The 15,703-nt window shown below is 36.0% G+C and overlaps 2 protein-coding genes across 2 annotated transcripts; one reads left to right on the top strand and one right to left on the bottom strand.

Annotated features, from left to right (window-relative positions):
- Positions 1–291: 291 nt before the first annotated feature.
- LOC125814341 (zinc finger BED domain-containing protein RICESLEEPER 2-like) lies at positions 292–8,943 on the top strand. Its single transcript, XM_049493800.1, has 6 exons — positions 292–338; positions 1,931–2,127; positions 6,095–6,342; positions 6,724–6,869; positions 6,971–8,814; positions 8,900–8,943. Exons 1-6 carry the CDS (start codon positions 292–294, stop codon positions 8,941–8,943), a joined length of 2,526 nt encoding a protein of 841 aa, XP_049349757.1.
- A 1,835-nt stretch (positions 8,944–10,778) lies between these two features.
- LOC125814342 (uncharacterized) lies at positions 10,779–13,565 on the bottom strand. The gene is made up of 6 exons (XM_049493801.1): positions 13,464–13,565; positions 13,207–13,403; positions 12,963–13,083; positions 12,372–12,902; positions 11,967–12,260; positions 10,779–10,937 (listed from the first exon to the last, which is right to left on the bottom strand). Exons 1-6 carry the CDS (start codon positions 13,563–13,565, stop codon positions 10,779–10,781), a joined length of 1,404 nt encoding a protein of 467 aa, XP_049349758.1.
- Positions 13,566–15,703: the final 2,138 nt, after the last annotated feature.

Consider the following 15,703-nt stretch of genomic DNA (forward strand, 5'->3'; position numbering starts at 1 on the left):
GATTTCTAAAGGGGAATAGTTTATGTTGACAAGACTAATATTAGCATAAAACTAAGTAATAAAATATATATACTTTAATTTGAGTATACAGGTAAAAAGTGAAATGACTATCTTTGGTAATTTAATTAAATTAAACCATAACTTAAAAGTTAGGAAATTCACATGAACAATATAAGCATTCAAAACTTGATAAAGAAGGTGTCCAAGATAGACCCCATTTGGGCCCAAAATCAGATTTTGTTCGCCTGGATTGATTTTTGGGTTTCTATTACTGCTACTAAATTAAAGGACATGGGGTTTGGCCCATTTCCTTCTTTTAATCTTTGCAAGCCTGTCAGGTTTACACTTTGTCCACTTTCATTTTCCAACGCCGTAGATTTCAGCCTCCATTTCAACTTTGAAGCGACCAACTCAAAAGAAAATATTGGATATGTGCTCAACAAGATAATGCCAAGATTGAGTCCGATGATAGACTCGGGCAGATTTCATACATAGAGAAATAATAAGGAAACATTAGTATCAACTTCACCAAAGCGATTTAATAAACTAATACATGGATTATGACTTGAATGGCAGACATACAATTTAATCATTAAAGCAAACAAAACAGTAATGAGAGAAAGCACAAGATAGAATTGAGATCACTTAAGCTTCGATTCCAAGAAATAAAGAAAAACTAAATAAATAAAATAAAAATAATAATAATAATAATAAATAAATAAAATAAAGATAAATAAATAAAAGTGAAACAACAACACCTAATTGATACAATCTCAAAGGGGCTGGAATGATTCAGAAGCTTAATTACTGGAAACTAAACTTAAATAAATTCAAATTACGTTAAAGAGAGAAAATTATATCAAAACCACCATATGCAGTCAAAACTAAACTCTATGCAGTTAACCCACATCTTCCTAGGATTTAATTAAAATGGGGAAGTAACCTACAACAGTAAATAAGGAGAAATGGGTCCAAAAGACAACAACAAATAAGGAGAAATGGGTCCAAAAGACAACAACAAATAATTACAACCAAGAACTCTTTGAAGCCTAAAAGATGACCAAGAAACAAGAACAGGCTACGGAGAAACATGTAGTTAAAGGCATCAAAGAAACGAGAAGAAAAGCAGCAAACACAAATAACTTGATATCTCATTGTGAACAAGACTTAACAGATGGGAAAAGAAGGAGATAAGATGAACCAAAATCTTGAATCTTAAATTTGTATGGGTAATGTCACAACCTGTTGTTAATCAGTAAGATGCATTTAACTGAGTTCAATTATCAAAACGACAAACTTATACCACCATCACGCATTGATTTCGAAACTATTTCGGCCCAGACGTATTGAACATTTTAAATAAAATCAGAAAATTAAACACAAACGACTTGCTATATAATCACAAATCAAGGAAAAATTTCAGCATACTAGATTAATTATCTCAGAAATAAGCGAGGAAGAAAAGCATCATAAAAGAAAAAAAGTTTTACCTCTTGTCGAGCAGGAACTGAGACAGGACGAGCTCAGAGTGTTCTATTCCACCACCAACAACTTAAAGGGTTCCAATGAACAGCGGGAGGGTCATGTTTGGAAGAAGGAGATGAAAACGGAATGCTTTTTAAAATGTTCGTTGATTTTAGTCTATTTCAGACTCAAAGGACACTTATGTATTTCACTATATCCTATCCCTTTTCTTCACTCAAATTTTCCAGCCTTTCTTTTCAACTCTTTCCACCTTTTTAAAAAAAAATAAAAAATCCTCCTCTCCACAGTGAATCCAAAACAATTATATAGAAGGGAAAACTAGGTTTTGGAAAGGGAGAAACGGATGAAAATTCGGGTTCAAGGCCCATTCGAAAATTCAAATTCAAAATTCTTTCACTATTTCGGTTGAACACATTTTCTTTGAGATTTTTACTCATTTCGAAAGGGGAAAGGAGGAAAGAGGCGTGCCTGCTGCGATATTCGTTCGAATTGAAAGGGACGCGAGTTTCTTGCTGGATCTCGCGATTTTGGGCTTCGATTTGCTACTGGACTCGCAATTTTCTGGCTTCGCTGGTTCTGTTTGCTGCGTTATTTTGAAGAAGAAGAAGAAGAAACGAAGAGTATCGATGTGGGGTCTCTTCTGTATGTTGTCGTATTTTCTGGAAAAAAAGGGCTGAAACGTATGTAATTGTATTGTATGTTTGGATTGTTGTATGTTATTTGGGCTGCTGGGTTGGGTTTCTTTTGGTATTGGTGGGTGAATTGGTTTGAAGGAAGAGTAAATAGGGTCGGTTGGGCAGAATACAAAGGCCCAAAAATTTGGTTTTTTGGTGGGTTGAAGGGAAAGTGTGGAGATAACTACAATTGAAATTACAAAGGATTAAAATCATAACCAATTGAGTTTAAAATTTTTAGCCAAATTGAAATTAATCGGTGAATTCGGCTAGCACTCAAACAAGATAAATTAATATTGATTAATTAACGAGCTTCTTAATTTTAATGAAATAAAATAATTAGCCTAATGAACTAATGACTCAAATTATAAACTACTAATTTAGACAAAATTAATTTAATAAAGTATTTAAGTAAAACTAAAATCTTTTTGAGACTATTTTTGAATATTTATAAAAAATGTACCAATTATATACGTAACACATATATTATTTAAAAATTATAAATAAGTGATAAACTATTTAAAATGACTTGAAAATATTTTTATTTTATTTTATATATATATATTTTTAATTTTCTAAAACTAAATATTCGAAATCGTTTGAAATTAAAGAAGCTCGATGATTAATCTATATTGTGGAGGTACAAAATTGGGTGTCAATAACTGTCCCTCATTTTACTTGGATTGATCTAAGAAATTCGAGGAAAATGAAAGTGAAAAATCCAATTTTGACTGACCACACCTTCATCTTATGAAAAAGGGTTTTGGTATGGACTTTAGGAGTTATAGCCGAGCCCTGAAAATGGATTTCCTACATAACTCAGGCTATATGAGAATTCAGGCCACTTGTAGTTCGATACTCTTGATTTAGCACACGATTATGAAAGAATTCATAAGTCATCCCGATATCGAATTATGAAAAGATCAAAACGCTCGAGAATAGGATTTAAGGGAGAATGTTGGAACACAACCAAGTTTTTAACAATGATCCCGCCTACATATCCCTCAACTCATGGAATCAGGCTACTTGTAGTTTGACTCTATTGGTTGAAAAGAAAATCTATTACGCAAGATATCCTTTGGTTCTGGAGGAGTGACAAGTAAGTCGAGTATGAAAAAGAGGCTTGTAACCTCTTAGCCATGAATGTGGTGCACTTCACACCCATAATTAAGAACTTATACGGACATAATTTCCAAAGCTCTTGGTGCATTGCCACTGAGATTGGAAAGTTGCTTCCGGTAGAGACCAAAAAATTTTCGGATGCTAAACTGAAACCGACAAACCCAAAGAAAACCCACATGCCTTCTGGTAGGGGTGTGGCTTGATTGTGGTGGAAGTTGTTCCTCTGCTCGCGTCCTAAGAGTTTGATACTTCTCTTTGGACTATGTCTCAGTTCGCTGCTAAGAAAAAGTTCCACGTTGTGCTGCATCCTTTTTGATGTCGTCCGCACTTGTGGTTTGTTTTGGAGATTCATCCTTTCGGATGCTCTCGTCAAAGACTGAGATAAAACTCATTAGCATAAAAATGCAATTGAAATGGGAGACAATGTCTTTTACCGTGTTGACACTTAATTGTTCTCCTTGAACATTTGACGTCAACTCTATCGGGTTCGACGTGAAGCAAATAAAGTGTGTGTCTCATATTTGCAATATAATCTTCAATGTACTCTTTATTTGATGTCAAAGTAATAAAAATAAGCTGATGTAATATGTTGATAGTTCTCTTGATGTTGTTTTTGCAAAGAAGAATGATGCAGTCGATATTAATTTTCTTGTGATGAGTAAATCTTTTCTTGTGATGCATAACTCCTTCTCTTGCTATGCATGAATCCTTCTCTTGCGATGTAGGAATTTCTTTCCTGCGATGCATGAATCTTTTCCCGCGGTGCATGAATCTTCTCTTGCAATGCATGAATCTCTTTTCTCACGATGCATGAATCTTCTCTTGCGATACATAAATCTTTTTTTTCGCGATGCATGAATCTTCTCTTGCGATGCATGAATCTCTTTTCTCGCGATGCATGAATCATTTTCCCGCGATGCATGAATCTTCTCTTGCAATGCATGAATCTCTTTTCCAGCGATGCATGAACCTTTTTCCCGCGATGCATGAATCTTCTCTTGCAATGCATGAATCTCTTTTCCCGCAATGCGTGAACCTTTTTCCCGCGATGCATGAATCTTCTCTTGCAATGCATGAATCTCCTTTCTCGCGATGCATGAACCTCTTTTCTAATGATGTCATGCCTGGTACCGAATGAAGATAATGTTTCACCAGACAACATATGTGATCTTTCGGGTATCTTTCGGGTGGCGATATCGTCTGAATCGATAATACAATAAAAATGACCATCGGAGTAGTGGAATCATCTCATTTGACAATATGATATAAATGACTCTCCGGGTAGTGATATCGTCTCATTCGACAATATAAATAAAAATAACCCTCAGAGTAGTGGTATCATCTCATTTGACAATACGATATAAATGACTCTCCGGGTTGTAATATTATCATATCTGATAATATAACGCAGATAAACGTCTTCTAGGTATCTCTAGTTGCTGGGAAATAATAATATTGCTCTCTTCGTGGTTTTCATTTGTCCCATCTCTGAACATAGTTGCACGTTCATCATGGACTTCGCCTAGTTGGGAATTGAATGAAATAATGTTATTCATATTCCAAAATCTTTGATATAAACCGCATAAAATATTTCCTGCATCCACAGAAAATTGTCAATTTTGGGGAGCTCTTTGCCCCTTTGACTTCTCCATATTCATTAAATGGTGGAATATGTTGATCTTGAGGCAAGCTTATAGACCTGTGTCCACAGAAAAATTGTTAGTTTTTTTTTAAAAAAAAAAATGAACTGATCTGTGTCGATCTCTTCGGTTGTTTGCTCGTTGTCTTGCTATCTTCGGTTGATTTATCCGATCTCCCGTTTCTTGATAGATAAGACAAAACATTTTTTATGTAAATATAATTGAAACATGAAGAAAAAGTTTTTAAGGAAAATAGATTTTCAAAAGTAATGTTTAGAAAAAGTCACTGCCAAGTGTCATGTCACGTCAAGTTTAATGAACGTCATTCAGAGTTGGTGTTTTGAGATCTGTGTGATTACTTGTTGGGAAGTATTCAAAGTTGTTCTAACTTCCGATGAACCTTGTTGAAATTTTGAGGCCATCCTCAAAATTTCTGTCTCAGTTAACTATCTTGGCTTATCTTTAACCATCGGTGAGCAAATCATAGAATTTTTGAGATCCTCTTAAAATTCTGTCACAATTGCAGTTATCAATGCATTCTTAGTCTTGACTTGTTGAAGAAATCTCCTTCTTGAGAATTTTTGAGTCCCTCTCAAAAATTTTGTCCCAGTTTCTATTGTAAAGGAAATAGAAATCTTACGGGAGATATGATCGAGCCCTTGTGGCGCCTACGTATCCCGTTGAGGCAGGAATCAGGTCAAACGTAGTTCCCCCTCTCAAGGATTAACAAAAATAAGAAATGTACAAAGAAATCGACCGAGGCCGACATAGGCCGCCCACGTATCTCATTCTTAAGAATTCAGGTCAGACGTAGTTCATTTACAAAGAAGTATAAAAAGGGAGAAAGGGGTGACCGAGGCCGACATAGGCCGCCTTAGGGCTGGGCAAAAACACCGAAAAACTGAAATACCGAACCGAACCGAACTATTTCGGTTTTGATATTTCGGTATTTCGGTTTTTGGTTCGGTATTCGGTGTATGTTTTTGTATTTTTTGGTATTTCGGTTCGATTATCGGTATGTAATTTTTGTGTTATTCGGTATTTCGGTTTACTGAAATATATTATATTAAATAATAAATATTATATTTTTAATTAAATTAGGTCAAAACTCTTTAAACCTTTTGGTCTTTTCAATTTTTTTACTTTACTAAATTCTAACTTTCTAAGCTTTAGGCTTTAGCAGCAGCCAGCAGCCGCACAACCAGCAACAGCCGGCGACCAGCAGCAGACGACAACCAGCAAGTCAGCAACCGCCAGTTCCGTCGACCAGCAGCACCAGCCGCCAGTCCTGTCGACCAACAGCACACACAGCAGTAGCAACCGCCAGCCACCAGCCCCAGTCGACCAGCAGGGCTCAGGCAGCCGCAGCACCACGCACAGCAGCAGCCGGCTACCGGCAGGCTACAACCATCAGATTGGAGGTATTTTTTTCTTATAAATATATAAAAATAATTTTAAGTTTTTAACTTGCATTTAGTCAATTACTTGAGAATATTTTAGTGCATTTGGATTTTGATCTATCCATTAAAATAAACTAATAAAGATTTCAGATTTTTATATTTTTAATTTTTATATTTAATCTTTATTTTTTTATTTTGATTTGCTCATTTATATAATTGTAATATTGTATTTTCTAATTTCTAGCAAAGGGTCAAATCTTAGACAAAAAAAAAAGAGCAAAAGTAATAAAGAAAAAGAAACCACAATGAAAAAATGCATCCAATTATCATTTTCTTTTCCTTATTTGCTCCTTAATATTCTAAGTGTAAATTCATTGTGAAATGGTTTTTTTTATTATATAGATGGCTGAACAAAATCAATCAAATGTGGGTGTGGCTAATCAAAGTCGAATAAGTATGGCTGATTCTACGGATTATACACCTACTACTAGCCATGATGCCTCAATTGGCACAGAGGAAACAAAAAAAAGAAAAGAAATGGTTCCTAGGTCTACTGTTTGGCAACACTTCAAAAAAAAAATTGAAAATGATTTATTAGTTAAAGCAAAGTGTTACATTGTAAACAAAGCTATGCTGCTAATACAACTAGAAATGGAACAAGTGGACTGAGACAACATTTGACTAACCGATGTAAAGTGTATAAGCCCCCGCCTGTTGCACCTGGCATTCAAAAATTGTTAAATATTCAAAGTAACAATTCTTCGATAGAGACTTGGAAATTTGAGCAAGAGGTATGTAGGAGAGCTCTAGTTGAGATGATAATTTTGGATGAGCTACCTTTTAGTTTTGTTGAAAAAGAAGGCTTTAAAAAGTTTATGAGTAAAGTTCAACCTTTGTTTCGGATTCCTTCTCATAGAACTATAACAAGGGATTCTTATGAAGTTTATGGTGAATTGAGAATGAATTTGAAAATGCCTTTTAGAGAAATACAACCAAGAATTTGTCTCACAACAGACACATGGACCTCGGTGCAAAGAATCAATTATATGTGTTTGACTGCTCACTTTATTGATAGGAATTGGGTGCTTCATAAAATAATATTGAATTTTTGTCCTATCACTAGTCATAAAGGTGAGCATTTGGCTGAGTGTATTAGTAATTGTTTACTTGATTGGAACTTGGACAATGTCTTTACTGTTACGGTTGATAATGCCTCTTCAAATGATGTGGCGGTTTTAGAGTTGTCCAAAAAATTAGATATGTGGGGAACTAATATGATGGAAGGTAAGCATCTCCATGTGAGATGTATGGCTCACATACTTAATTTAATTGTGCAAGATGGTTTGAAAGAAATTGGTCCTTCTATCAAACGGGTGAGACAAATGGTGAAATCTGTTAGATCGTCTTCTACAAGGACAAGAAACTTCTTGAAATGTGTTGAAATGCAAAAAATTGAATGTGATAAAATGTTGTCTTTAGATGTGCCTACTAGGTGGAATTCCACATATTTGATGTTGGACACGGCAGAAAAATTTGAAAAGGCTTTTGAGAGGTTTGATCTTTATGATGGTAATTTTAATTCTTTTCTTGCTACTGATATTTGTGAAGATGGAAGTATTGCAAGTTCAATTCAATATGAGGATTGGGCTAATGTGAGGAATATCACAAAGTTTCTTGAAAAATTTTATGAGTTCACATTGAAAGTTTCAGGTTCACGGTATGTTACTTGTAATGTTCATTTTGAGGATATATGTGAGCTTGATGCATACTTGAAAGTATGTATGACAAGTGATGATGTTGATTTGAGTAAAATGGCTTCGGGGATGAAAGAAAAGTTCAAGAAATATTGGGGTACTCCTGAAAAGATGAACAAAATGTTTTTTATTGCTTCTGTTTTGGATCCTCGCAATAAATTTATGTATGTTAGTTTTGCTCTTGAAGAATTACTTGGGGAAGAAAAGGGACAGATAGTGAACAATGAAGTAAATGCTTACTTAAAGAATTTGTTTGCGATCTATGTAAGTAAGTATGCAAAAGGTTCTAAAAATCAATCATCTTCATCTGACTCCTCTGATTCATCTACTTATGGTCTTTCTCAAAATGTGAAAACAAATTCTTTGAGAACTAAGTTTTACATGAAAAAACAAAAGGAAGATTTTGGAAGTTTAGGTGTTAAATCTGAGTTGGACAGATATCTTCTTGAAGACCAAGAGCCTGAATCTGAGGACTTTGATATTTTGATTTGGTGGAAAGTTAATTCTCCTAGATTTCCTATACTTTCACAGTTAGCTCGAGATGTATTGGCTATTCCTATGTCGAGTGTGGCATCGGAATGTGCATTTAGCACGGGTGATCGTATTCTTGATCCCTTTAGAAGTTCATTGACTCCCAAATTTGTGCAATGCCTTATTTGTGTTCAAGATTGGCTTAGACAAGAAACTAAGCCTATTTGTGTTGAAGAAAGTTTGGAGTTTCTTGAAAAAATTGAACTTGGTAAGACTTTTTATTTTTTATTTGTTTTTGGAAAAAATAAAAGACTTATTGTGTTGTATGACATATTTGATTTTCTTATTTATAGAGATGACAAATAGTGGAAGAAACTCTTCCATTGTTGATCTATGATTGGCTTGCAAGTCTCAAGTATTTAATAGTGGTGAGTTTAATACGTCATTTATTTAATCATATCATTTTTTTTAATCTTAAAAGTAGTATTCTAACATTTAATTTTATTTTAAAAGGTCCAAAGTCGAGACAATGAAGAAAGGTGTAAAGTACCAAGTTTTGTTAGTGTTTTGGTAATTTTGTTGGCACTTGAGACTTCAAAGTGGTCTCATGGAAGAAAGTCAAGAAACTACATTGTTTCTCATTATTGTTATTTGTTATTGTTGGCACTTGAAACTTGAAAATGGTCTCATGGAAGAGGCTACATTGTTTGTTGTTTGTTATTGTTGACACTTGAAACTTGAAGGTGGTCTCATGGAAGAGGCTACATTGTTTGTTGTTTGTTATTGTTGACACTTGAAACTTGAAGGTGGTCTCATGGAAGAGGCTACATTGTTTGTTGCTCATTATTGTTGTTTGTTATTGTTGGCACTTGAAACTTGAAAGTGGTCTCATGAAAACTACATTGGTGCTTTATTGTTACTTGTTAGATTGTTATTGTGTTGTGTAATGGCATGATCAATTGATTATTGTATTTGTGAAGTGTAGTCAAGTTTATTTACTTGTTAAATTGTTACTTGTTACTTGTTTGTGCCTTTTGGCCTATTTGATAGTGTCTTTTTGGCCTAAAACCGCCACATCATTTCGTATTATTCTAAGGATTCATTCATTTTGATTCGATTTTTGAGGGGGATAAAAATGGATTTAAATGTTTCCTTAGGAAATTAAAGGTTGATTGTTTAATTGAGTTGCCCTACATTCATTGAGTAAAACTATGGTATTTTATAATAATGTTAAAGAGATTTGTATCACAACTCTTTGCCTATTTGTGTAATTGTGTGTTACTTTTTGAAAGAAAAAAAAGAACAATGATAACAACAAGTGTGGAACTTGAAAGTTGAAACTACTCACAAGGCTTTTTTAGTAGTAGTTAATTTAAATTTATAATTTATTGGCTTTTACACTTTTAGTAGTATTTTAATTATAATTTATTAACAAGGGCAAATTTCAATGATAATTGATAACGGCAGTTTCGTAGTTAGTACTTTTCATCATACAATAATTTAAAAAATAGAGTAAAATAAGTAAAAAGATATAAATATAAATAGGCGAAATGGTCTGGTGAACCCTTATGTTTGTAGCAATTTGTACTTTGGACCATTCTACTTAATCTTTTGTCAATTGACCCCTTAAAATCAATTAAAACGAGACTTTTAAACCCCTCCAACCATGTGTGTAGCTCACTCTCCTTTATATAAATGACATGTCATATCCATGTCAGATATATTAATGTCATGTCATAATCATTTCATAACTATTTTTTAAAATTATTAATCAAAATTATTTAACAAAAGATAAAATAATAAAAATTTAATTTATTCTTTAGAGTATTATATCACCATTTTCTGTTCAACTTTTTCGTGAGCTTCATTACCCCGATTTCATGTTTTGTATTTTCATATGTTTTTATGTGTTTTGTTTGATCTATTGATATGTTTGTTTAATGAGCGGAAACAATGGTGGAGCTTTTGGCGAGCTATAATGGAAAAAATTAAAACTTCATACATCCAATTCTCCCCATTTCAGGGTCAAAATCTACGAAGAAAGTCATCATTGCCGTCGTTGCCACTTTTGCCGGCGAAATCGCATATACTATCACCCTCACTTGTTTAGATCTCCGCCGCACACCATCACCATCTTCCTATCCTCCTCCAACCTCCACAAAACTAACAACCTAAGTCATCGCACCACCAGATCTGGCCGAAAAATCTCTTTGCTGCCATGACCTCGCACCCTCACCCACCTTGTTCTCCTCTACATTGACCAGTGCCGCCTCTCTCTTTCTCACGCCACTGTGAAACAGTGGTCTCCGGCGTACACCACCAACATCGCTTCTCTTTCACTCCACTGTGATTCAGTGCTCCGACGAGTACCACCAGCGCCGCTTTCTTCCTCTGCCCACAAATTACTCTCAGATTAGTTAGGATAAACAAGCCGCACTACCTGCAAAAATAGGTCAGGTATAAGAACAATGAAAGAACATTTAACCACTGTTTGAAACTGTTCATTTTTTATCAAAGTAGCAGCACCAGCAGTTATAGCTTCCACTCTTGCGTCATCATTTTATCTTGGTCTCCAAAAGCAAGGATCTGCACAGCAGAAGCCACCATTCTAAGTATTGTGTACAAAGTCCTTGGGAAAAAATACCTTCCCCTTAATTGCATTAATAATGTGAATCAATGGATTTAAGTTATGCCCAAGATCTGGTAAATTGATGTTAATAGATTGTGAAGAAGGAAAAAAAAGGTTGGGTTTGGGATGAAAATGGCCGAAAAGGATGGGATAGTGGGCGAAGAAGAAGGAATTTTTAATTAATTGTTTTTTAAAAATTTATTTCTTTTATAATTTCAATATTTTTTAACCCGAAAATGTCATTCACTCGCCTTAAGAGCGTGTAGTTACACACTTTTGCCAACTCAGACATTCTAATGTCACATAAGCCTGGTCAATGGTCAAAGGGATTTATTAAATTGTATTTTATTGAGTTTAAGGGCTCAGTTGACAAATGATTAAGTAAGAGGATTCAAAATACAAACTGATATAAGTAAAAGGGTTCTTTAGACCATTTTGCCTTAAATAAAATAAACAAAAAAATTACAAAATTTTAAAAAGCCCACTAAGCAGGCCCATAATAAAAAAATCAAACTAATAAAAACCGAACCGAAATAACATAAACCGAACCGAACCGAATTATTTCGGTTCGGTATTCGGTACACGTTGTATAAAAACCGAAAATCGAAAAAAAAAACCGAAACCAAACCAAAATACCGAATGTCCAGCCCTAGGCCACCTACGTATCTCATTCTTAAGAATTCAGGTCAGACGTAGTTCATTACAAAGAGATAAATTTTTGAACAAAACGATTACAAGTGAATAGTATGATTACAAGGAAATGATAGAAAATACGAACTGAAACTTCACACGTAATATCTCTTGACAGTATCTGAGTTGATCGGTTTCAGCCATTCGATGCCATCCATCTCCGACAGGACTAAGGCACCTCCAGATAACACTTTGCGAACCATGTAGGGTCCTTGCCAATTTGGTGCAAATTTCCCTTTATACTCATCTTGATGAGGGAAAATGTGTTTGAGAACTAACTGACCAATTCCGAATATTCTGGCTCTTACTTTCTTGTGGAAAGCACAGATCATTCTCTGTCGATACAGTTGTCCTTGACAAACAACAACCATTCTCTTCTCATCAATCAATGTTAACTGATCAATCCGCTTGTGAACTCATTCAGCATCACTCAATTCAGCTTCTTGGATGATTCTTAATAAGGTTATTTCAACTTCCGCATGTATAACTGCTTATGTTCCATATACTAACAAATATGGAGTAGCTCCAACTGATGTCCTGACAGTCGTTCGGTAACCCAACAAATAATATGGCAACATCTCGTGCCAACCTCTGCAATTATCAATCATTTTCCTTAAGATCTTCTTTATGTTCTTGTTGGCAGCTTCTACCGCTCCATTCATTTGGGGACGATAGGCGGTTGAGTTCTGGTGAGTAATCTTGAATTGTTCACATATTTCTCTAATCAAGTGACTGTTGAGATTCATTTCATTATCAGTAATGATGGATTCTGGCACTCCAAACCTATATATCAAATTATTGCGAACAAAATCGGCTACAACTTTCTTGGTCACCGACTTGTACGAAGCTGCTTCCACCCACTTGATGAAGTAGCCAATGGTAACCAAAATGAATCTATGTCCGTTATAGGCGGCTGGCTCTATTGGGCCAATGACATCCATGCCCCAAGCTACAAACGGCCAAGACGAACTCATAACATTGAGTTCGTGAGGCGGCACTCGAATCAAATCTCCGTGCACTTGACATTTATGACATTTCTGCACAAACTTGCAACAATCATGTTCCATAGTCATCCAAAAATACCCGGCTCGAAGGACCTTCCTCGACAAAGTGAGTCCATTCATATGAGTACCACAAACTCCGGCATGTATTTGTTCCAGAAGCTTCGCAGCTTCACTAGCATCAACACATCTGTGAAGATCTAAATCTGGAGTCCTCCTGTAAAAGACTTCCCCACTTGCAAAGAAATTGAGGGTCATCGGGCGTATCGACTTCTTCTGGTTGAACGTTGCATTCTCAGGATAAGTCCCGTCCTCTAAATACTTCTTGATGTCAAAATACCACGGCAAGCCATCTGGTTCCGCTTCGACGTATGAACAATGAACAGGTTGTTCTTTTACCTCTATATTCACTGGATCAATATAACTTGTATCAGGATGCTTAATCATTGATGCGATGGTGGCAAGAGCATCGGCCAACTCATTTTGTGTCCTGGGAGTGTGTCTGAACTCAATCTTGCGAAATCTCTTGCACAACTTCTGTATATACCGCACATACGGTGTGATCTTTGGGTTTTTCACAGCCTATTCCCCTTGAACCTGATGAATCAGCAAATCTGAATCTCCAATAACCAGCAACTCGTGGACATTCATATCAATTGTCATCTTCAGACCGAGGATGCAAGCTTCATACTCAGCCATGTTGTTCGTGCATTCAAATTGGAGTTTAGCCGCCATAGGATGGTGCTAACCGGTTTCTGACACTAAGACCGCTCCGATTCCTTTTCCTTGATGATTCGCTGATCCATCAAAGAATACTCTCCAACCAGGGTATGCCTCAGAAATATCTTCACCCACAAATGTTATTTCTTCATCGGGAAAATAAGTCTTGAGCGGGTCATACTCTTCATCAACTGGATTCTCTGCAAGGTGATCGGCTAAGGCTTGTGTTTTTATTGCTTTCTGGGTCACATACACAATATCAAACTCACTCAAAAGCATTTGTCATTTAGCCAACTTCCCGGTCGACATTGCTTTCTGGAAAATATACTTCAACGGGTCCATCCTGGAAATAAGGTATGTGGTATAAGAAGACAAATAATGTCTTAATTTCTGAGCAATCCAGGTCAAAGCACAACATGTTCTCTCCAAAATAGTATAACGAGCCTCATATGGAGTGAACTTTTTGCTCAAGTAATAAATGGCTCGCTCTTTCTTCCCAGTTTCGTCATGTTGACCAAGAACGCATCCCAATGCTTTATCTGAGACCGACAGATATAGCAATAACGGACTCCCTTCTCGCAGAGGAACCAACAACGACGGATTGGACAAATAGTTCTTGGTGACATTAGAAGCAGTTTGACATTCTCCGGTCCACTTGGTCGAGACATCTTTTTTCAACAGCTTGAAAATGGGCTCACACACCACAGTGGATTGAGCTATAAATCGACTGATATAGTTCAACCTTCCTAAAAAACTCATCACCTCTTTCTTGGTCTTCGGAGGGGGTAATTCTTGGATCGCCTTGATCTTGGAAGAGTTAAACTCAATGCCCCTTCTGCTGACTATAAATCCCAACAACTTGCCAGCTGACACTCCAAAAGCACATTTGGCGAGATTTAATTTCAAATTGTATCGGCGTAGACGATCAAAAAATTTCCTCAAGTAAGTCAAGTGATCCGAACTCTCGCGGGACTTGATTATGACATCATCTACATACACTTCGAACTCTTTGTGAATCATATCGTGAAAGATGGTTGTCATGGCCCTCATATAAGTAGCACCGGCATTTTTGAGACCAAACGGCATCACCCGATAATGATATACACCCCAAGGCGTGATGAAAGTTGTCTTTTCTACATCTTCTTCATCTATCAGGATCTGGTGGTAACCCGCATAACAATCCACAAATGACTGCATCTCATGCTTAGCACAGTTATCAATGAGAATGTGAATATTTGGTAATGGAAAATTATCTTTCGGGCTAGCTTTGTTGAGATCTCTGTAGTCAACACAAATTCTTATTTTTCCGTCTTTCTTGGCAACCGGAACAACGTTAGCTAACCAAGTTGGATATTGCGTCACTTCCACTACTTGGGAGTCGATCTGCTTTGTAATCTCCTCTTTGATCTTCAAACTCAACTCAGGCTTGAACTTTCGAGTCTTTTGTTTTACTGGACTGAAATCTGGATTAATCGGCAACTTGTGGGACACCATATTCGTACTCAGCCCTGGCATATCTCTATAAGACAAGGCAAACACATCAATGTATTCTCTGAGCAAACGAACCAGGTCACTTCTTTGAGCTTCAATCAGATGGACACTGATTCTGACTTCTTTGACACATTCATCATCCCCGAGATTCACAGTTTCAGTTTCTTCGAGATTTGGCTTGTGTAGATTCTCGAATTGTCGAAACTCCTCAGCAATATGTTCGGGTACCTCATTTTCTTCTTCATATTCCTCACACTCATCATCACCTGCCTCATTTTGTTCACTCGGTTCATGACATGACATGACACTGGCAGGTTTAAAATTACTATTACTAAAATCATAAACAAACAAAGTTAGGAAAGTAAAATATAAACAGATAAGTAAACAAACAAATTTTGATAAAATAGGATTTTCATTTATTGAAAGACAAGCACAAACTTTGGCCATGACCGAGGGCCATTTTGCCTTTTTAAACATCACAAGGGAATTTAAAAGCTTCAAACAAATAACAATTGCATAAAAGGTGGGTCTCGGGCCTCTTCCGGACGACCACCAATTTTAAAACAAATAAAGACACGTGTCTTTTCTACCCAGATGAGCGGGAAATCAGGAGTGGTGTGGAGGTC

Source organism: Solanum verrucosum, unplaced genomic scaffold (assembly GCF_900185275.1).
Source record: "Solanum verrucosum unplaced genomic scaffold, falcon-dt-bn FXZP01000268.1, whole genome shotgun sequence".
Taxonomy (NCBI): domain Eukaryota; kingdom Viridiplantae; phylum Streptophyta; class Magnoliopsida; order Solanales; family Solanaceae; genus Solanum; species Solanum verrucosum.

Coding starts and splice junctions, on each gene's coding strand:
- LOC125814341 (XM_049493800.1), top strand. CDS start 292: ATGGGGTTTGGCCCATTTCCTTCTTTTAATCTTTGCAAGCCTGTCAG. Junction 339..1,930: donor AATCTTTGCAAGCCTGTCAG/GTTTACACTTTG, acceptor TCATTTCGAAAG/GGGAAAGGAGGAAAGAGGCG. Junction 2,128..6,094: donor ATCGATGTGGGGTCTCTTCT/GTATGTTGTCGT, acceptor TCTAAGCTTTAG/GCTTTAGCAGCAGCCAGCAG.
- LOC125814342 (XM_049493801.1), bottom strand. CDS start 13,565: ATGGCTGAGTATGAAGCTTGCATCCTCGGTCTGAAGATGACAATTGAT. Junction 12,903..12,962: donor GACTCACTTTGTCGAGGAAG/GTCCTTCGAGCC, acceptor AAGTTTGTGCAG/AAATGTCATAAATGTCAAGT. Junction 10,938..11,966: donor ATACTGTCAAGAGATATTAC/GTGTGAAGTTTC, acceptor ATTTGTGGGCAG/AGGAAGAAAGCGGCGCTGGT.